Source organism: Marmota flaviventris, chromosome 12 (assembly GCF_047511675.1).
Source record: "Marmota flaviventris isolate mMarFla1 chromosome 12, mMarFla1.hap1, whole genome shotgun sequence".
Lineage (NCBI taxonomy): Eukaryota > Metazoa > Chordata > Mammalia > Rodentia > Sciuridae > Marmota > Marmota flaviventris.
The window spans coordinates 13,657,989-13,679,871 of record NC_092509.1 but is presented as its reverse complement, the minus strand read 5'-3'; the positions used below and the strand labels follow the sequence as shown (position 1 = coordinate 13,679,871).

The following is a 21,883-nucleotide window of genomic DNA, read 5'->3' as shown; positions in this document are numbered from 1 at the left end:
CACTTGGATATAGAAACTCTGGTACGATTTCAATTGACTATCTGCGTTTCGACTTTCCCCAGCATCTCCCACTGTCTTAAAGAGGAAAATGACAGCAACTGCTTTTGACACAGGAAGTGCTCTTCCACTTTAAGTTACTTGCTCCTTTTTGTTAGATGGGCTGAAACCATCACAGGTGGGCTTTTTCAGCTGTTAATTATGAGGTGGGTGACATTTTCCCCTTGTAGTTTTGTGACATGATTGACACTTTCTGCCCTAGGGCAGCCGATGAAAAGCTATATTGTGCATTGTGTGCCTTGGGGTGAGTGGGGAGAGGAAAGAGCTTTAGGTCCTGCCAGGGACATGCAGGGCACATATTTGCACCTTGCTAAGGGAACCTTTCCAGTGCAAATGGAGTTGGTAAGCAAGGCTTCAGGGCAGTATTTACACTGGTCAACCTGCCAAAGGAGGTAGGTGTTTTCAACAAACAGTTTTTACTCTTTGATGTAAGTAACAAGGATCTCACCTGGCCAGAGATGTTTGTTACTTTGACACTTTAACATAATTGCTGTCATGTTTAGCTCTCAGTAATTCCTGGAGGCTTCCTAGAGTGTGCTTACTCAGGGTGGGCTCCTGGTGCGATCCCCAGCAGGAACACCCAGGTGACATAGAGTCAGAGATCCTTTTTTTTTTTTTTTTCCCTGGGGGGGGTGTACCAGGGATTGAACCCAGGAGCACCTAACTACTGAGCCACATCCACAGCCTTTTTTTATATTTTATTTTGAGACAGAGTCTTGCTAAGTTGCTCAGGGCCTCACAAAGTTGCTGAGGCTGTCTTTGAACCTGCAGTCCTCCTGCCTCACCCTCCCAAGCCACTGGGGTTATGGGCATGCATGCGCTCTGAGGTGCTAAATGCAAAGTTGGAGTGTGGTACCTCTCACTGGGGAGGTCAGAAAAGCCTTCTAGAAGAAATGAGATGTTCTCTGGAGAAGCTAGGCCACCTAAAGACTTCCCCTGGCACCTGGATTTCTACTTTAGCCTCCTATTTACAGATGTTCACACCAAAACTGAAGTCTGGTTCCATAACCCTAATTGTTTCAGGCAGGGCAGATGGGTGAGCAGAGTACTGTGACTGCTGTGCACCCCCTTGCTTAACAACTGTTCTTTCTGGACCCGGGCACTGCTGGTGCCTGTAACATTTGGTTGGCTTTAATTACTAGAGCTGCATTTGCCAGCACCTTCTGCTCATTAACCAGCAGGCCCAAAGCCACTTATACTCCTGGGATGGAGGCGTGGGAGAGGCTGGGAGAGCCGGGGAAGGAATTCAAAGCCCTGACGGAGTCCCACTTACTTATTTTTGGCTTTTGTTGCTTGAGCTTTTGGTGTCATGCCCCCAAGAAAGCGTGGCCAAGACCAATGCCAAGAGCCAGTTCCTTGTTTTCTTTTGGGAGTTTTATGGTTTCAGATCCTACATTTGTCTCTAATCCACTTCACGTTAGTTTCTGTGAGCACTGTAAAGCAAGGCTCCAGTTTCATTTTTTGCAAAGATAACCAGTTTTCGTGGCACTGTTTACTGCCCCATCCCTCTGTCTTCTTGGTGCTCTTGCCACGTGTCAGTTGACCGCACCGTGTGGGTTTCTTCCCCAGCTCTTCATCGGGGTGGTCTAGTTCCCGTGTCTGTTCGTCTTGCCAACTAACCTGGTATGGCCGTCCCTTCATGCCGCTTACACAGATGGCAGTCATCACGCTGTCCACCCACATGTATATAATTTGTTTTTGTCAGTTAGATACCTCAATAAATCTGGAAAAGCAGAACAGAATCAAAGATGGTGTGCTACAGGCCCTCTGGTGACCACGCATGAGTGTCAGCTTGTCTGCTGAAACCACTGGCCCCTTTGCTAAACTCCAGATAATGATGTTCATTAGCTTTTCAAAAACTAAACCTTGGGTGGGGAGGGGGACTGGGGGCAGGAAAGATTGTGGAATGAGATGGACATCAGTACCCTAGGTACACATGAGACTGCCCATAGGGTGCGATGCCACATCGTGCACTGCAGTTGTGTACAGTGGATCAAAGTGCATTTTGCTGTCATAAATACCTAATTAAAATTAAAAAAAAACTTTTTTGTGGCAAATATTCAATGTATTCAAAAATAGATTGATGCTAGGAACTCCTTTGTACCCATCATCCCGCTTTGACAGCTGTTAATATGTGACAAATCTTGTTTCATTTATAGCCCCAACTGTTCCTAATATTCCCTTTCTTGTCCCAAACTATTATTTTTAAGCAAATCACAAACATTTTTTTCATTGTAAATATTTCAGAGTGTGTCTCAAAAAAGATTCTCTTTAAAAACAAAGCAGAAAAATAATGATCATGATTAGAATTAATAATAATTTCTTAACATTATTCAATATCCACATAGTTTCATAAAATGTTTTATTTTGCTTTTCAGTTGAATCAGGGTTTAAATCAGGGCCCAGCTGAAGCCCACCGATTGCATTTGGTGGGTATAATCTTTTCTTAGGATTTTAACAATCTATAAGCTCCCCCACTTTCCCTACCTCTCTTTTCCTTGAAATTTTTTAGGGGTGCTGGAGACTGAATCCAGAGGCCCTCTACCATTGAGCTAGACCCCTAGCCCCTTTCATTTTATTTTTGAGACAGGGTCTTGCTAAGTTGCTGAGGCTGGCCTTGAACTTCCCATCCTTCTGCCTGAGCCTCCCGAGTTGCTGAGGTTACAGGCATATGCCATCATACCTGACTTCCTCGCAAATTATTTATTAAAGAAACTTGACATTTGTTTTTTCCAGCATACCAACTTCTGGATTTTGCTGATCACATCCCTGTTGTATCATTTAACATGTTCTTCTGTCTCCTGGTCTTCCTGTAAACTGAGAGATTGGTCACATTTGCATTACGGGTTCATGTTCAGGCACTCTCTGCTTTGGCAGCAAGGACTGCAGGTTCACAGAGTTCTGTGGTCCTTCGTGCTCCCTGATGAACTCTCTCTCGGCATGGTTTCCACAGCAGTCTGGGTGCACAGGTCCTATCCTGCCTGGAACCTCCCTGCCTGCATATTGGAGGAAGTCAGGAAGAAATGGAAACGTGTATCAGGTAGCAGGTAAACTCTGGAGCTGCAGTGGTGACCTGAATGGACAGTCTCCTACCCCAAGGAGCTGAACTCACAGTGACAGAGCAGCCAGAGTCTGCAAAGTTGGAAGGAAACCCATAGGGGATGGAGTCAGAAATCTGGGCAAGGGAGTAGGGGAAGGGAGGAGGAGAGGCCAGTGGTAGGAGCCTGCAGGACATAGTGGGGAGCTCTCTGAGGAGGCCAGTCAAGTGAAGGAAGGTACTGGTGGCAGCAGGTAGTGGAGGTGAGAACGGGGGGAGGAGCAAAGGCCCACCCCGGGGTCCCTGACATCAGCACTGGGGGAATGTGGTGAGGGCTCTGGCCCTTGGGAGCTCCTCAGGGCTGTGTGGACCCCAAGGGGGTCTCACACCTAATGTACAGAAATGTTGTTCAAGGTTGCTGATGATGTATCTGGAGAGGTATATCTGAAAAGGAAGTTTATGGGGGAGAAGCTTAAGTCTAAGAATCTAAAAAATTTCTGGCTCTTCTGTGTATTACATTAATAATGAAGGCAATGAGTTGAATGCAAAGTCACATTGGTTGAAAGATAATTTCCAATAATAATACTAATGAGGATTATGCCATCTTTCTCCAAAGCTTTTTCAGTTCTTCATGATACTTCCATGAAAACTTGGTTATTTCTAAGACATTCCTTAAGAAAATAGAAACATTCCTGGACCCAGATTCCAAATAATAAAGACACTGGGAGTGTTTTCAAAATTGTTGGGTTGATTTAAATTTCACTGAAAACAGCTTTAGACAACGGAGTGGTCTGTATGTGGCCTCTGTGTGCTCACTTCCCACCAGCAGCTGGTGGCTGCCAGCTCGTGGCGGCGGCTGGGAAGGCGAGCTGTTCCCACGCTCCCCTGTGCAGCCTGCTGGATGTTTGTGGTGGGGGCTGTTGGACCCTGAGAGACTGGTGGCCAGAGGCCCCTTTGCTGACTCCCTTCTGCGGCCTGGCAGTATATTCTAGAAAAGTCCTGCTGGTGCCAGGTGGTGATGGAAAGAAAACACATCGCCCGAGAAGTTAACAACCTGTGGCATTTGAAGAGTGGGTCATGTCAAGTCCACTGCTGGCTCTCAGAGCACTTGTCCTTCTCCTGCCTGGCCCCAGATTGGCTCCCCATCTTGAACTCTGCTACCAGGTTCTTGGCAGTTCCAGGAGCTTGGTCTTGGCTCTCTTCTGTTGTCCCTAACCCTTCCCTGGTTATGAGGTGAGAAGTGATGAGAAGGCTCTGCTGTGGTAGGAGGAGGGGAACAGGCAGAGCATCCTCAAGCCTCTGATGGACTCCCCAGCCTCTGAATGCTGCTCTTTCAGATTTGGGTGCTTCCAATCTATAGCCTCTAGAAGAGCAAAATAGGGTCCATTTGCAAAATCTCTCCTATGTGATTAGAGAATTTTAAAAAGGTCTATATTCTCAAGAAAAGATGGCTGGAGTGGGGTTCCAGCCACCAAGACGTGGGAGGTATCTGGCCTTGCTGGCTAGTTGGCTTTGCAGTAGGCCCTGGACCACACACCCCCCCACCACCACCATGGGGCTGGTGCCCCTGGATCTCAGCGGCCCCTTCCCCGTTTCCCGGAGGAGTGTGAGGTTTAGCTGAGTGGGAACAGTGGTGCCTTAAAGGTGACAATGATTTCAAGAAGGCTCTGCATGTGGCAATTAAGACGGCCAACTTTGGAGTCAGGTTCCCTGAGTTAGAATCCAATGTTGCCACCTATTACTTAGTGGCCTTGGACAAATTGATCAATCTACTGAATTTTCTTTACCAGAAAAATATGGATATTAATAGTACCTGGTCTTCTGGGGTTCTTTGGAGGATTTGATGCTAATAAGATGCTTAGAGCATGGTGAACAGTCTAAACACGTTAACTGTTCCTCTAACCCGGTAACCTAGCGGCAGCAAGGAGTGATACCACAGGCCCCTTTCTCTTGGAATTTCAGGTCCTTGGAGGCAGGCACTGGTCCCTTCTCGATTTGTACCCACAGCACTGCACATAGTCCTGGCGAGGGATGGTTCCTCCATCTGTGGAGTAAATTAATTAAGGCCTGAATGGTGACTTATGCTTGGCATTAAACAAAGCACTTTTATTCCCATGTTTTACTGGAGGTCAGGAGGATACATGGGGAAACTGGAGACTCCAAGTCTGAGAGGCTTGCCCACGCTCTGGCGGCTGGCAGTCGGCAGAGTCCATCCTTGGGATCTCAGCCCTGCTTCCTCACCAGTGCACCTTGCCTGGAGCAGGAAGGCTGGTTTTGTGATTCTCAGATTCCCTTGGGGTTTGTGTGGAGGAGTGTGGGTCCCCATTACAGCGTTCGGTGAGCAGGGCTCCCTCGGGGAAGCGGTCACCTCTGCATTCCCTTGAACCACACTTGGTTTCCCACAGGTCACCACAAATGGCATCATTGCCACCAGTGAACCACCGGCCGAAGAGTCGCACCCTGGACTCTTCCCACCCACCTTCGGCGCCATCGCTCCTTTCTTGGCGGACCTGGACACAACCGGTGGCCTGGGGAAGGTCTACTACCGGGAAGACCTGTCCCCCTCCATCCTGCAGCTGGCAGCGGAGTGTGTCCAGAGGGGCTTCCCAGAGGTCTCTTTCCAGCCCAGCAGTGTGGTGGTGGTGACTTGGGAATCTGTGGCCCCCTACCAGGGGCCCGACAGGAGCCCTGCCCAAGAAGGCAAGGTAAGCGCTGCTGTAGACACGGTGCAGACAGCCTGGACTTCTGCCTTGTGCCACCCTGATGTGTGAAATGTCTGCATTATTGATCAAGACAGGAAATGCCAATTATTTAACAGGCGGGTTACTGCAGGTCTGAAACTTCCGAGAGCTTCTCTGCAAGGGTATGCGAATATGTGTTCCATGCCAGGCACAGTGGCACACAGTGTAAATACGTAACTCAGGTGGCTGAGGCTTTGCAAGTTTGTTGCCAGCCTGGGCAACTTGGAGAGATCCGTCTCAAAAAATACAAAGGGGTATAGCTGGGTGGTAAAGTGCCCTGGGCTCACTCCCTGGTATAAAACAAAGTTCTGACAGCAAGATAGCCTAAAATTTATAAATAAGTACATAATGTGTCCAATGACAACTAAATATAAAGAATGCAAAAGAATGCAAATCCAGAGAGGATCGCCACTTAGCAAAAACAGTGCTGCTAAATGGCAGCCCCTGGTGATCCTGATTCAAATGGCTGATGGTGGAAGGACACTTTCTAATTAAAGAGAGGAATTATGTACATGAAGTGGTAGGTTTTGGTGGCCCAGTACTCTGAGGGATGAGGTGGGGGCAGGCTGTAGCAGGGGAGGCAGGAACCACATGTGCCCCTGAGTGTTCAGAACACAGGTCTTTATAACCCAGGTGGGCTCTCTTGGGTGCAGTAGTCAGGAAAGGCCTGGAGACCCTCGACTTGCCCTTGAAGGAGGAAGAGTGTTTGAGTAGGTTGAGAAATGACCTACCGTGGCTTTTTGGGGTAGGCCTCAACTTGTCCTATGAAAAGTTCCATTTTTTAAATTTTGATAGGATAACTCGGTAGAGAGAAACTCGAAAGATCCAAAATCACACTAAGGGAGAGGTGCTGCAGACTGATGGTTCCCAAAGTGTGTGCCATGGACCAGCCCTATAAGACAGGCCTTGGGGAAAAGGCCTCCCCTGGCCAATTTAGTTTGGGAAATCTAAAGTTATAGCTCCCTCTTGGTGATTCACTCTGAAGAGTCCTGCAGTAAAGAAACTTGCTTAAATGTGTTTAACTGAGCATTCCCCAAACCTTTTGGTCATATCTTCCCCTCACCCCTACCCCCAAATAAGGCATATCACATGGGGTATGACCTGCATTGCCAGCTGTTACCTGTCAGAGTACCATACTTGGAGAAGCTCCCAACCCCTTGCATAGAGCCTTTGCACGCCCTTCCCAGCACTGTATCGAGTTACCTGCAATTCATGCCCCTCCCCATTTGTACAGTGCTTTGCATGTTCTGTCCTTTCTACCGGGGGCATCCTCTCCCTGACCCCTACAGGTGGCACACTGCTCCTACTGGTTCGTTCAGGCCCTTCTGTGAGGCTTTGACCAGCTGTGGCCTCCTCCCCTCCCACCCGTCCAGGCACAGGACACTCCCTCCTTGGGCTCCCACAGTGCTTTGCACCTATCCCTGCTGGGGAATCTGTTCCTAGGTTTTGCAAGGCTTTGTTCACAGGTCAGCCTCTCTGCCTAGACTGTACATGAAGTACAGGGCCATGTGTTGTTTCCTTCATGTGTGCCGAGCTCAGGGCAGTGTGTGGCCTATGGAGAGGTGTTAATGTGTAAGAACATGATTTCTGTCTGGCCTTTCACATGCTGCCTCAGAATGTGGTCTTCCAGCAGTTCTATCACCCAGCTGTACCATGCCCATGACCTCAAGACCAATAAGGAGTACAGCAAAGATTTGGATCGAGGTCTATTTTCTTCCCAAACTCATGTTTTTACTACCACATGATGTGATTGGATATGTTTAACGGCCTGGGAAACAAAAGCCACTCTATTCTGTGGGTAGAGATTTGCCAAGTTGCATGAGATTTAGGCCATCATATTGAGGTCCCATCTGTATAATTTTTGGTCAATAAGGTAAGAGTTATGTAAAATATATTCATTAATTAATTAGGAAATGTCATGTGTGTACATAGCTCTGGAGATATTTCAGTGGAGCCATGATGAGAGAGAAGGTGAGAACAAGAAGGTGAGAACTCGCTCTACAGTGCTCTCTGTTCAGAGCTGAGAGCTGCACATCTGAAGTTCTGTAGGAATTTTGCCACTGGGTAGCTGAATTTTAACTCATCTCCACAGAGAAACACGTTCCAGGCTGTCCTGGCCTCCTCTGACTCCAGCTCCTATGCCATTTTCCTTTATCCGGAAGACGGTCTGCAGTTCTCCACCACATTCTCCAAGAAGGATGAGAACCAAGTGCCCGCCATGGTTGTGTTCAGTCAAGGTTTAGTGGGATTCCTGTGGACGAGCGACGGAGCATACAACATATTTGCTAATGACCCAGAGTCGATTGAAAACTTGGCCAAGTACGCTTTCTTTGCTCCTCAGTGGATTCTTTCCTAATAATATTATTATTTTACCAAGGGAAATGCAATGGGCATTACAGATCATTCCCCAAACATGTTTCTGCAGATTTAAATTTTATATGTAGTTTTTCATATTAATGAAGTATGATTTTTCTAAAAAGCTTAAGGGAACATACTCGGAACCAACAGGTATGCTATTTTTTAGAAGTCGCCCTTGTTGAGAACAGTTTCCACCATGTCCTGTAGAAGTCAGGAATAAGGGTCATTCACACCTGTCCTCTGCCAGGAACTGAAGGCTGATGAAATACGAACCCCTCCTCCCCATGACAGAGAGACACTCCTACAACATCGACTATGCTCAGTGCTCTCAGGCCATGGCAGTGTTGACCAGAGGGGAAAAGCCCTGTCTGGTTTCTATAAATTAAAATTTTTCCCTCTCTCATTTCTCTTTAAAAAACAAAGGCTAAATCCAGCCTCTCCTGATTTCATATTTTCCAACCTAGCCTAAAACCCTCTCTGTGCTTTATTCTGTGGGCTCCTGGTGGATGCTAACAGCTGGTTTTATGATGGCAGAGGAGCCCAGGTTCTTAGTGCTTGCCTGTTTCTGTGGTATAAATAGTCCCTCTGGGGTCAAGTTCAGGCTACTAGTGCCATGTCACTCAGTGCAGAACTGAGAAAAGATGCACCTTATGTACACTCTCACCATAAAGATACCATGGACTCTAACCCCAAAACACAGATACATGTCAAGTAAATAGGACGTGATGAGTTTTGAATATTTCTTGCCTTTTAAAACATATACTTTATTTAATTGTAAATTTATATTATTTCATTTTTTGCAATGGCTATGTTTAATAACTGGCTTGGAAAATTTCTAAAAATTCAACAGATTTCCATCATATAATGTGATCATTTTGTGTAATTTTGTGATAGGACATCTCTGATCACAGATATGTAAGAACAGTAAAGATCGTGGAGCGAGAAGTAGGGCTTAGGGTTATTCTGCTGCCCTGGATAAAATACCTTTGGATCTGGCATCTCATTGGCTTTTCACTACACCCTTTGAACACAAAATGGTAAACTGAGACCTGCATAGAATCCCACAGCTAGGGAAGTTGGGGTTTTAATAAACCAAATCTGCACTGTTTTTACTCACAGGATGTCTGACACCAAATATATGTTTGTTTTTTCCCTCTCATACCAACCAATTCTCCAATGCTCTGGACACGGACTGTGAGTCCTGAATTTCCATTTCAACTCTGGCACTAACTTCCTGCAGTTAAGGGCGGCCCCACAGGTGCAGGGCCCAGCTCTACCACATTGCTCCACTTCAAAAACCAGGCACCAGCCCTACAGCCCCACCTGCACCTCTCACTTCCCAGCAAGGACTTGGGGCCTCCCGACTCTGTCCTCAGGTTCAGTTATTCAATGGAAGAGTTCACAGAGCCCAGAAAAGTGCCTTACTCACTATTACCAGTCTGTTATAAAGGACATGCCATAGGGACAACCAATTGAAGAGAACACAGGGCATGGTAGGGGAAGGGTACTGAGCTCCCAGGCCCTCCCCACCACCTCACCTCCCAGCACTGCCAGGTGTTCACCAACCCAGTTCTCCAAGCCCTCACATGTAGGGTTTTTCATGGAGGCTTTGTTACATGGGTGTTGGTTATTGACTGAATCCCAGCTGGTCTCTCCAATCTGGAGGTGGAGGTGGAGGTGGGGGTGGGGTGGGGTGGGACTGGGATGGGACAGAACCTTCTCACTCTCTCATTATGGCTTGGTCTGTCAGGCCACCATTCCCTAATCTGAGGCTATCTGCGAGCCCTCCAGCCACCAGTCAACTCACTAGCTTACAAAGGACACTTCTTTTCTATTATTTTGGAAATTCTAAGTGTGTACAGAATTCTTGAGTTAGGAACCAGGGACAGAGACCAACTGTATGTTCTCTGTTAAATCACACCATGCCATGGAGAGCATGTAGTGGAGAAAATGAATGACCGCAGACACCTTAGCACGTAAGGTAGGGCAGATAACAAGTGGTCAGTACAGCAGGCAGCCTTGTGAATCCTGCTAAAGTCTTTTAGACCATCTGGGAATGGTGGAGGCTGAGCCCTTGCTAGTGTTGTGCCCACTGGGGTACAGCCTCCCCAGATTGCCCTGGACCGCCTGAGCTCTAGGGTAACCAGACACAATGGCTGCTGCCCTCCCACTCCATCCAGGCCCTGCTGGTGGGAGAGGGAGATGGGTTTCAGATCGACAGGGGTCCCCAGGGTTTATCCCCTGCTGGCCAGTTTTCAAGAAGCCTTCCTCGCCCCCTAGGAGTAGCAACTCTGGGCACCAAGGCGTGTGGGTGTTTGAGATCGGGAGTCCGGCCACGGCCAGTGGCGTGGTACCTGCAGATGTGAACCTCGGACCAGATGATGGAGCACAGTATGAGGAGGAGGATGAAGATTATGACCTGGTGACTCCTCCTCTGGGCCTGGAGGATGTGGGCACCACATCCTTCCCCTACAAGACTTCAAGGAGGGGAGACACTGACACATACAATGTCCCCAGTGTCCTCTCCCCCCATCATGGGGCTACTGAGAGACCCTCAGGATCCTCCACAGAGAGGACCAGGTCCTTCCAACTGCCAGCGGAGAAGTTTCCCCAGCAGCACCCCCAGGTCATCGATGTGGATGAAGTGGAGGAAACGGGAGTTGGTAAGACCCCTCAAGACCAGTCAAGTTGCAGTTGGACCCTTGGGTTTCTAGAGGGGAGTACTGCTGGGGTGTGGGGTTACATGCTTTGTGTGGGGGCTTCTAAGAGTGGGTGCTTAGGGAAGAGGGGCTGAACTCAGAGCCGGGCGCATGGGGGTGTAGCCCTGGTGCCTTTGAAGAGCCCAGTGATTTCTCCTGGGATTAAGACTATGGTTCTAGAGACAAGGGGTGCCGGGTGTCCTCTTTCAAGATTCCTCGTATTCCATTCTGTCTGTTTTAAAGAGAAACATGCTTTAGAGTTATTTTGAAAGTCAGAATTTCTTATTTGTGACTTCTGAGATCAGAAATGTATTCACCCACCTGAAAAAACATGGTAAAAGTTCTTTTGGCTATTTATGTGGCTTATCTTTGACATGTATTTCCTCTTGGTTTTTTGGAATTAGAATGGCTGATTATTTTTCCTCCCAGGACCTCTCAGTCTCAGAGTTGATTTGTGAAGATTAAAAAATTGAAAATGAGCAGATGCCCTTTAAAAAATAGTTTCACAGGGCTGGGGTTGTGGCTCAGCGGTAGAGTACTCGCCTAGCACGTGCAAGGCCCTGGGTTCGATCCTCAGCAACACATAAAAATAAATAAATAAAACAAAGGTGTTTAAAAATAGTTTTACAGTTTAATATCTGTTAGTCAACTATATTGGGGTTTTTCTACATTTTGAGGAAAAAATAGTTTGAACATGATTTAATTTGTCTAATAAGAGATGTTCAAACTAAAGTGTTTTTTTTTCTCTTGAGATTGCTGTATAATCCTTTGAGACTTATGGGTGGGATGGTTTAAGCCTTTGAACCTATTTTTTATGATTCTTTACTGTTTCTACTAAGAAGTTATCATGAGGCCCCAGGAGAGTCTAGTTCTTTTCACACTCTTCATTTTTTTTTAGTTTCTCCTTATTTGTTTTGATGTATCTCATAGTGATAGTCAGAAAGGCTGGTTCTTATTGAGCACCCCAAACTACAGACAGGATGGGGTGCTTACCAAGCAATGTGATCACTCACTTCTGAGGCACAAAAATGAAGGAGTTGAATTTGCAGCAGGACGAGGACATGGGCTTCTGTCTCAGGGTTCCCCATACACACTGCACTGGGATTCCTGGGGTGAGGCCCACATCTCTCAGGCTGTGGCACTCTGTCATGGGTCCAGTTTAATCTTCCGAAGAGTTCACTATGCTTATTTGCAGACATTGAGCCTGAAGACTCATCCTATTTCCACCCTTTCTAGGTATCTCTGAAATTCTCATTTGTGAAGCTGTTGCATTTAAAGAAGACCCTACCTAGCCCCAACAACTTAAGACGGTGTATTACTTGATACTGGAAAAAGCCTAGATTTGAACTCAAAATGTGTCTGTAACAGATGTTTTACTGTCCCTCTATTCCAGTTATTCTATTGTGTTTATTAGAAAGGTCAGCCTTCTGTGGTCAGCAGTGCATTCCTGGTGTTGTCTGCATAGTCACCCTCAGGTCACAGTGGACCCCCTGAGAGTTGGTCACAGCTGGGGCTTATGCAATCAGTGTCCCCTCTTGAGTCAGGGCCCAAGTGCTTCTTGCTGTGAACATTATCCTTACACACACCGGAAGTTCCCTTCCCAGCCTGCAGGACCAGTGGAATCTACCTGGGGTTAAACTTTACTTTGATCTTCACTGGTAACAGTCAATTATAAATGAGATCATTACTCCCTCTAAAAGTTCACTCCTCTTGTGCTTTTGAACTCATTCCAAATTAATTTGCTATGGATCATTAAATTTAATGGGCTAGTTCATGATTCTAATAAAATAAACTTGGGAGGTGGGAATTTGAACTAGGAGAGATTCTTTTTGATACTTGGGTCAAAGACTTTTTTTAGAACAACTGTAACTGAGTGATTATTTCTGATCAGCTTTTGAATTGTTCCCTGGGAGAAAGGAGGAGATTTACATAAATATGTAGTAAATACACTTACTTAATGGTTGTTAAAATGGCAAATTTTATGTTATATATATTTTGCCACAAGAAAAAAAAGAAAAACAAAGATATATTTTAAGGTTCCCCCAAATGTGAAGCTGATCCTTCTGGCCACATAGACATCACATTCGTTGGACTCTGAATGGCAGAGCTTCAGTGATACCAGGAACCCTGGGTTATAAGTGGTTCTAGTAGTTCAGTCTTGTCAGGTCTCAGTTGTTTTAGACCAGTTGTGCACAGCGGAGCCCTGTCACCCTGCTACCTGTGTACAGTGGGCTGGGGTCTTCCATGGTGAGCTGGGTCCCCAACGCCCAGGCAGGTAGGGCCCTGCAGAGCTTGGGGGCGCCCGGGGAGATGCCTCCTGGTCCCGCACAGTGCTGACCCGTGTGCCCTTCTTTCCTGAAACAGTGTTCAGCTACAACACGGACTCCCGGCAGACGTGCGCCAACAGCAGGCACCAATGCTCGGTGCACGCTGAGTGCAGGGACCACGCCACGGGCTTCTGCTGCCGCTGCGTGGCGGGCTACACCGGCAACGGCAGGCAGTGCGTTGCAGAAGGTAACTGGTCCTTACTGCTCAGCTTGGGGGAGGAGGAGGAGTGGGGTTTTGCTTCTGTGTGTGTCTATAGTGCAGCTAGTCCCAGTGGCAGGAGCGTGGGAGGTTTGTGCGGAGTGCCACCACTCTCCCCTGTGCCTTCCCCTAATCTAACCTGCCTTCCTCTGGACATGCCCATTTTTCTAACATGGAGAAGTTCCTTTCTTTCTTGTGCTACTTCTGCATCTTGGAGGTGACCACCTCTGGGAGCATCTAGTGTCCCTCTTCATGGCAACCCCAGTGCTGAAGTGTCACAGCCTGGACCAGGTGTTGTTTAGCCCCCTCACCTGCCACAGTCTCTGCCAGCCTTCTCCATGTCCTTGTCCTTGGAGTCTCTACCTGGTGCTGTTCACAGACCTGTCTTAATGGTAGTGGCCCCCGGCTGGACCCAGGGATGCTGGCTTAGCCCGTGGCTTGCAGTGGGCCAGGTTTACCCCAGAGGTCCTCCCTGTGTTTCTCTTTCCTGGTGCCCTGAAATCATAGCAGGGCTGTGGTGGAGCTCAGGGGTGCACTCTGTTAATCCCAGAGGGCTGGACCACTGTGGGACCAGCTCCAAAGGGGACTCTAGGATGGGCTGTGGGCTCTGAAGTCCTTCCTCAGAACTGGTCTTGATGCTCCCAGATGGTCAGAGGAATCTTCTCTGGGCAAATCCAGTTCACTCAGAGTGAGGCCAGAATTAAAAAAACAAAACAAAACAAAAAAACCCCCACTATACTAAGCCTTTGTCCTTTCATCTGCCACCAATTGCTTCCCTTCTCATGGGTCACTTTCCTTGTATGCTTAATGAGAACTTCAATTGCTTTGTAAAATCCTACTAAATGAATCCCAGTTGGAGAAATGTGTTCTGCTTTTCAGATTCTTTGCCATAGCTGTTGTTAAGTCAGGTCATTTTAATTTGCCAGAAGCAAAACATTGTTTCCTTCTGAGTCTTAATTAAAGTTTTTTTTTTTTTTTTTAATTTCTATTTTTTAAAAAATACTACCTTCAGCCATGGAAGAAAATTCAGTATACTTTTCATGTTAATTTTGGGGGTTGTTTTTAACTTCTTTAGAGTGTTTTCTATTTTCTTCCAAATCTCCTCACCCCAGGGATTGTGTGCCTTTGCCTCTTTGTTTCAGGCTTGGCTTTTATACCTCCCCACCCTGGAGAAGCTTCCAAAATCCACAATGAGAGCTTATTCTTAAAGAGCAACCTCATCAACCCCCCTTCCCCCTAACCCCCACCAAAAAGAGCAGAGCTCAGAACGCTGAGCAGTTTGTTTGGCAGCAAGCTTAGAGATCACAGACTGTTCAGCCACAAATTTTGATGTTATATACACACCCCATAATAGTTTCGTGGTTTAAATATTTGTTGCATTCTTGCTACTTAATTTTTTTTTTTTTTCCTAGCTCAAAGTTTGATAGAAAGTTTCTGTTGGTTGTGTCCACTTGGCTTTCCGGCCTGTTTCTGGATTTGTTCTGGGATGCATTTTTTCGCTATTAGCCTGCTGGATTCATAGCATTCTCCAGTGTAATCGAACAATGTGTGCAGAATTGCTCTGTCAGATAGGACCTGGCTTGTGAGTGACCCTGTTTAGCAATCTGGGCATGTCCTATCAACAAAAAGTCACCAGAACATAGGGAGCCCCCAAGATATGAGCCCATCTGTGTAGGATTATTCCACAAAGTTTACTGAGAATTTACTAAGTGAAGAAACCTGCCAAGAACAAGTGAGGGGGATGGGTGAGTCATGTTCCTGGTGATTCAAATCCAGGAGGATAAACAAGATACACGCTCAGTAGCTGATAGAATTTAATTCACTGTCACATCTAAGCAACCAAGGTGACCTTCATTTTATCTTCTATTTACCTCTTCCTTCGGCTTTTGTTTTTTTGAGATACAGTTCACATACCTGATTAAGATAGACAATTAGATGGGTTTAATAGATTCACAAGGTTGTGCGACTATCGCCTCTGTCTAATCCTAGGACATTTTCATCACTGTCACTCTCAGCAGCCACTCTTAATTCCCCAGAGTTCCCAGCTGCATCCATCACCAGCCTGCTTTCTGTTCCTGTAGGTTTTTCCTGTTCTGGACGTTTCATATCAATGGAGTCATGTGATTGTGGCCTGTTGTGTCTGGCTTCTTTCACTCAGCACAGTGTTTTCAAGGTTTATCCATGTTGAAGTCCACATGAGCATTTCATTCCTTTTTCTCGCCAAATACTACCTGTGGATGGATAGTCATATTTTGTTTATCCATTCATCGGGTGATGGGCCTTTGGATTGTTTCCGTTTATAGCTGTAATGAGGAAAGCTGCTAAGAATATCTGTGTACAGTCTTTGCTGTGGACATATGTGTTCTGTTCTCTTGGGTATATACTGAGGAATTGGAATTATTGGGTCATATGGTAGCCTTCAGTTTTCTTATCTAAATACAATAAGAGCAATTTAATGTCTTTAGTTCTTATTATTTTTCTTTATTCAACAATACCAAATTCATACAAGTTATAAATATTCAGATATGTAATGCAGAAAAATGATTCACCATACTGTTCCGACTTAGCTTCTGTTAGCAGTTTTCCCCCAGCTGTAGGCTAACACTCATGAAGGTAGTTTCTAAAGCCAATGATATTTTCCATGTGCTGCGTCAGGTATCAATCACATCGTTTCCAGTTGCCTAAAAGAAACTTCCCTCTGCCCCAGTCTACCAAGTGGCTGTGTTTCCGAGGGCCTGTCTGTGGTCTGTGATGCTCACCCTGCCCATATCTCTTCTGGATTGTGCTATGTGAAGCTTCAGGACTCACGTGTCCACCCTAAACTTGGGAAATAAGACATACTTGAGCCCATGGGCTTGTTTTGTGGATCAGTCGCCACATACCCCAGATTTCTAGGGCCATTCAGTTTAGTTTCAGTGCTGTCCTGGAGAATGAGTAATTCTGCTCTTTTACTCTCAAAAGATCTTTTATATGATCTAAGGTGCTATTGTGCTGGCTAGCGTGTCTGTGATATTGCTCTTCTCCTGGAATTACTTGCCCCTGAAGTTCCAGATCACGCGGTGACTCCCAGTGGAGCTATCTTTCACTCTGTCCACTGTCAGTGACCTGGAAGAGAGGCAGCCACATTGGAATTTCTAAGACTCCCAGTGCATGGTCATGGCTGTGGTTGCTTATGTTTTCCCAGTGCTTTCTTCATGAATGGGTGCAGGCTCTGTGGACACGCTCCTTTGGAAGGCTTGCTGGAAAGCCTTCTCCACCTCTTCCTTTTTTTTTCTGGCTCAGGTTCCCCGCAGCGTGTCAATGGCAAGGTGAAGGGAAGGATCTTTGTGGGGAGCAGCCAGGTCCCCGTTGTCTTCGAGAACACCGACCTCCACTCCTACGTGGTGATGAACCATGGACGCTCCTACACGGCCATCAGCACCATTCCCGAGACCATCGGCTATTCTCTGCTTCCTCTGGCGCCCATTGGAGGCATCATTGGATGGATGTTTGCAGTGGAGCAGGATGGATTCAAGAATGGGTTCAGCATCACTGGTAATTTACATCTGACGTTAAGATCAGAGTTTAACGGGGGGCCTGGGAAGGCCTGGGAATGAGTGGAGAGGGCACCCTGAGCCTGCAGGCAGCTTTTGATAAGCATTTTGTCTGTAGAAGGGTACACTATAGTTCTGCTCTGGAAATACAACGATGAGGTCAGATTAACACATAGTACTTATTAACTGAGACTGCCTAGAATTGTTTTGAACAGGGAGCAATTTCTTGGTGGCTATTCAGAATAGAAATCTCTACAGAGCAAGTGATGTCAGCTCACATATCCCCACAGCCAGAAGGGCGGTGCTGGGGCTTTCCTCCTCCTCCTTATCAAGCCTGTCTCCAAATTCCAAAGCAATCTGAGCTGACTGGACATTCCCTCAGTATCTTGTCAGAGAATAGGAACCTGCCATGTCCAGCTGGTGAATTAAGCCTGATAACCATCACCCTCAGGACTCTTAGGAAGCCATGAAGGCTCTTGGAGGCTGTGCCCTGTTGAGGAAAGTGCAGGCCTTCATGGATATGTGGGCAGATAACTGGGGGATATTCCCTTGGTGTGATGGGAGCCCCTCCTTTGCTGTGCCAAGGCCAGTCCACCTGAGGGTGCCAGGGCCCATTCCTGGACACAGCTGGGTGGAGGAGCCTCATCCTTCATCTCTGGGCACCCCCTGTCATGCTGGGTGTCACCTCTCTATACCTGCCTTCCCTCACTGCCTGAGGTATCTGAGCGTTAGCCTGGGCTGGTTAGTGGACACTCTCCTGGGAGCAGAGCCTCTGCCTTGGCTTTACCCTGGTCATCATCCATAAGTTAGATGTGAAAATGCACAATTTTCTGAAGTGTGGCCATTTAGAAAGGAGAGAACCTGGCGTGAACAGGGTGCACTACCCTAAGACTTGCCGGTTTGGGCCTGGGTCTTCTTCCTGTTCTATAGGCCTGTGTATTTTGAATATTGTAACCACATCCATGTTCTCACGCAAGCAAGATGCTCTTTGCAGACAGCTGAGCTGCAGCAGCCCACTGACCCTGCTCTTCCTAGCACAGCTTCCCCAGGGTGCTGCTTGTAGTGGGTTACTACTAATGGGTGACGCTCTGTAGCATAGGAGAGGGGGAATTTCAAATTCCCTGCACCAGCAAACCTTTGTAACTCTTAATTTCTCCAGGAGTTATGTTATTAATTGGATATTTCCCTGGAAATTGGGTAATGACAAAGCAGAAGTTGTCACACGTTTCCTGCAAAAGGCAATTTAGTAAATACTTAAAGCTTGGCCCGAATATTTTAGGCTGCATGGCTTCTGTTGCAGCCACTCAACTCTGTTACTGCAGAGAGAAAGCAACCGTCCACAGTATGTACACGGAGGAGGCTATGTTTCAGTAAAACCTTATTAATGGGCATTGAAGTTTCAATTTCATATATTTTTCACATGAAACAACATTCTTATTTTGATTATTTTTAACCATTTTAAAACGTAAAGAGCATTCTTCTCTTGAGATTGATGCAAAGGAGGCAGCCCGTGTGGCCCAGCCCGGGGGCCTGGTTTGCTGTCCCCTCCTGTGGTGGGGGCATGCCCTTGTGGAGGAGGAAATCGGCTGGACGAGGGGGAGCATTCCCCTGCCTGTCTGGGCTGCTGCCTTGCTCAGACCAGGGGGAGGTCCCAGCTCAACACCAAAGCCAGTGATCTCAGGGTGGTATCTGGTACTGTTGATGGTTTTCCCTGAGCAATGGGCCCATCCTGACTGGGACTTAGCTGTTTCAAAATTTATCACCTTACTGTCATCACAGAACGCTGGACAATTGTGCAGAACATTTGTTTTTTAATTTTTTTTTCACTTGTAGATGGACATCATACCTTTATTTTATTTATTTTTTATGCGGTGCTGAGAATCCAACCCAGTGCCTCACACATGCTAGGCAAGCACTGAGCCACAACCCCAGCCCCCAAACACTTTTTAACATATTTCCTGTCCTCTAATCCCTATAAGATAGATTGTCCCTCTTTTATAATATCAGGAAATGGAGGCTCAGAGGAGTTAAGCAACTTATTCAAGTTCACCCAGCCAGAAGGAGGCATGCTGGGAGCAGACACAAGTCCCCTGCTTTTTCTGACCCAGCCTGGAGCCAGTACATTGAGATGCTGGTGTGTGGCTGGGAAGCGACTTCTGTCCTCTGCGAGGCTTTATTGGACCACTGGGATTCCTCAGTGTCTCCAGCCCCATGTCCTACCAGCCAGGCTGAAGCACCTTCAGAGGAGGTCCCTGCCCACCCGCACCTTGTGGCATTGCCCTCGAGCCTGTGATGGGAAGGAGGGTGGCCTGACCGTGGAATGACAGGCCACTGTTGCTTTCCAGGGGGCGAGTTTACCCGGCAGGCTGAAGTGACCTTTGTGGGCCACCCTGGCAAGCTGGTCATCAAGCAGCAGTTCAGTGGTATCGACGAGCACGGGCACCTGACCATCGACACGGAGCTGGAGGGCCGCCTGCCGCAGATCCCGTTCGGCTCCTCTGTGCACATGGAGCCTTACACAGAGCTCTACCACTACTCCAGCTCTGGTGAGTCCCAGCCTGGGCCAGCCCAGGGACAGCGCCACATTACCCTGTGCTCCAACCAGCTTTGTGCCCTCGTGGGCCTGGCCACTCTGGGGTCTGGAGGGGATTATGCAGACCTTCGCTTATTACACTTTCTGTCCCCCAGTGATAGACATGGGGCGTACTTGTAGGGAATTGGTGCAAAACAGGAATAAGCTTAACTTGGAAATTAATTTAAGAGTAATTCCCTTCCCCATCATCTATCATCAAATATCCCAACATATTCCATAGTTCAAAATAAAATAATAAAATTTTACCATAATAAACATCTATCTGTAGCTTTTAAACTGCATTTATTCTCCATTTGTTACCAAAAAGAATTCCACACACCATGTATCCAGCTTTATCCATTGTTAACATTTTGCCGGGTCTCTGCGTGTGCATGTGTGTGTGTTTATGTGTGTGAACATGTATGCAGTTTTTTTCCTGACCATTTGAGAGTGGGTTGTATACATCACAGTAGTTCATCTCCTAAACACTTCATGTGTTTTTCCTAAGAACAAAGACATTCTACATTATAACAATCAAAATCAGGAAATTTAATACTGATATGATTATACAACTTATAATCGGATGTATTATTTTATTTAGATCAGTTCTGCTGGATGCCTGTTAATTTAAGTCCTTATCCTGTGTTCTAAAGTTCAGGCTATTTCCAGCTGTCCTCTCATGAGGAGTTGAAATGACCATCTTCATATAACTCTTGGCCAGATTTCTGACTTTTCTGAGACTCAGTTCCTAGAAACAGAGGTACTCAGTCAAACAATAGGACTTTATTTAAAAGGCCCCTATGAAATCACTGTCCAGAGCCCTGGGCTTGGTCCAGTCCTGGGGTGGGAGCCTGTGGGGGAGCCCCAGGGCCGTGGGGCGCAGCCTGCCGGGCCAGATGGCCTTTCTGGCAGGCGGCGTGTGGGAGCGGGACAAGAGGCGGCCACTGACTGGTGTTTACCCTTTGGCTTTCATATTTCTATTATGGAGCAAACTGCAGCAGAGCACAAAACTATAAAGAGTCTTTTATACTTTTTTTAAAAATAGGAAGTGGAGGGTTTCGTCGCATGGGCGAATAGCAGCTGTTCTGTGTTGGGGTGGCCTTTCCTCTCCTCTGCTGAGGTTTGCTCAGGACACTTGAGTAGTTTTGCCAAAACTGGCTGCTAAGATGCATTTAATTTTCCATTTTTTAAAATATGACAGCACTGCTTTATTGGGGTGGTGTGGTGCAAACCCTGTTTACTGACTCCTAAGTGAAGTCAACTACAGAAAGCAGGGAGCATGCTGCTCGTCATATAGTGAGTGCTCAGGAAATGGTGGTTGTCTTGGTAATAGGGTTTGCTTGCTTCCCCAAATTTCACCTATGTGACTTCATCTAATCTGTACCCAGCTCATTCTGCAAAAGAAACCGAAGCTAGTGCTGCTGGCAGCCGGTGGGCGGTCTCATCCAGGTCTGTCTCCTGAGCTCTTCCTGCCAGATGTTGCCTCTAGTTCTGGGAGTCCTAGGCACCTACAGAGAGTTACTTGATTCACAAAGGAGCCGATATTAATAACGCCAGGGCTATTAGTGATGGTCAGGGACATGTGGCAGGCAGCGTGTGTGGCCTTCCTCCTCCAGCCCATGGGCCTGCCCTCTGGTTGCATCATGGACTGGACGCCACCTGTGGTTTCAAAGCCCTGGATGAGGAGATGAAGGTCTCTGTCTTTCTCCCACCCAGTGATCACTTCCTCCTCCACGAGGGAGTACACGGTGATGGAGCCCGAGCGGGACGGGGCCACGCCTTCCCACACCTACACCTACCAGTGGCGCCAGACCATCACCTTCCAGGAGTGTGTCCATGACGCCTCCCGGCCGGCCCTGCCCAGCACGCAGCAGCTCTCGGTGGATAGCGTGTTCGTCCTGTACAACCAGGAGGAGAGGATCCTGCGCTACGCTCTCAGCAACTCCATCGGGCCTGTGCGGGGTAAGGGACGGAGCCGTGCCTCTCTCTGCCCTCGCTCTTTGGAAACTCCGCTCTGTGACTTTGGGGTTTTTGATCTCTTACTCTCCTAGGAAAACTGTGCTCAAATTTGCTTGTCAACTGTGATTCTTGCCAAACCCAGTTAGGATTCTGCGGGGGCGGGGTGCGAAAAGCTAACAGATGAGTGACGCTTTGGGGTCCCAAGCAGCTGGCTTGGACAGGACATTTTAAATTTTTTGTTTTTGTTTTTAATTGGTACATTAATACTCCTACATATTAGTGGGGTATAGTAATTCATTTCTATGCAGGTATACTATGTATGATGATCAGGTCAGGGAAATTGGGTATTCATCCCTTAAACGTTATCATTTCTTCGAGTTGGGACAGTCTTAATTCCCTCT

At 47.1% G+C, this 21,883-nt stretch overlaps 1 protein-coding gene across 1 annotated transcript in view; it reads left to right on the top strand.

Annotated features, from left to right (window-relative positions):
• Positions 1-21,883, top strand: part of Nid1 (nidogen 1) — a 70,786-nt gene that overhangs the window by 8,653 nt on the left and 40,250 nt on the right. Inside the window, exons 2-8 of the mRNA XM_027948013.2 lie at positions 5,500-5,799; positions 7,928-8,154; positions 10,474-10,856; positions 13,257-13,406; positions 16,701-16,952; positions 19,297-19,497; positions 21,240-21,485. Of these exons, the coding sequence (XP_027803814.2) occupies positions 5,500-5,799; positions 7,928-8,154; positions 10,474-10,856; positions 13,257-13,406; positions 16,701-16,952; positions 19,297-19,497; positions 21,240-21,485 (1,759 nt within the window). The remainder of the gene's footprint in view (positions 1-5,499; positions 5,800-7,927; positions 8,155-10,473; positions 10,857-13,256; positions 13,407-16,700; positions 16,953-19,296; positions 19,498-21,239; positions 21,486-21,883) is intronic.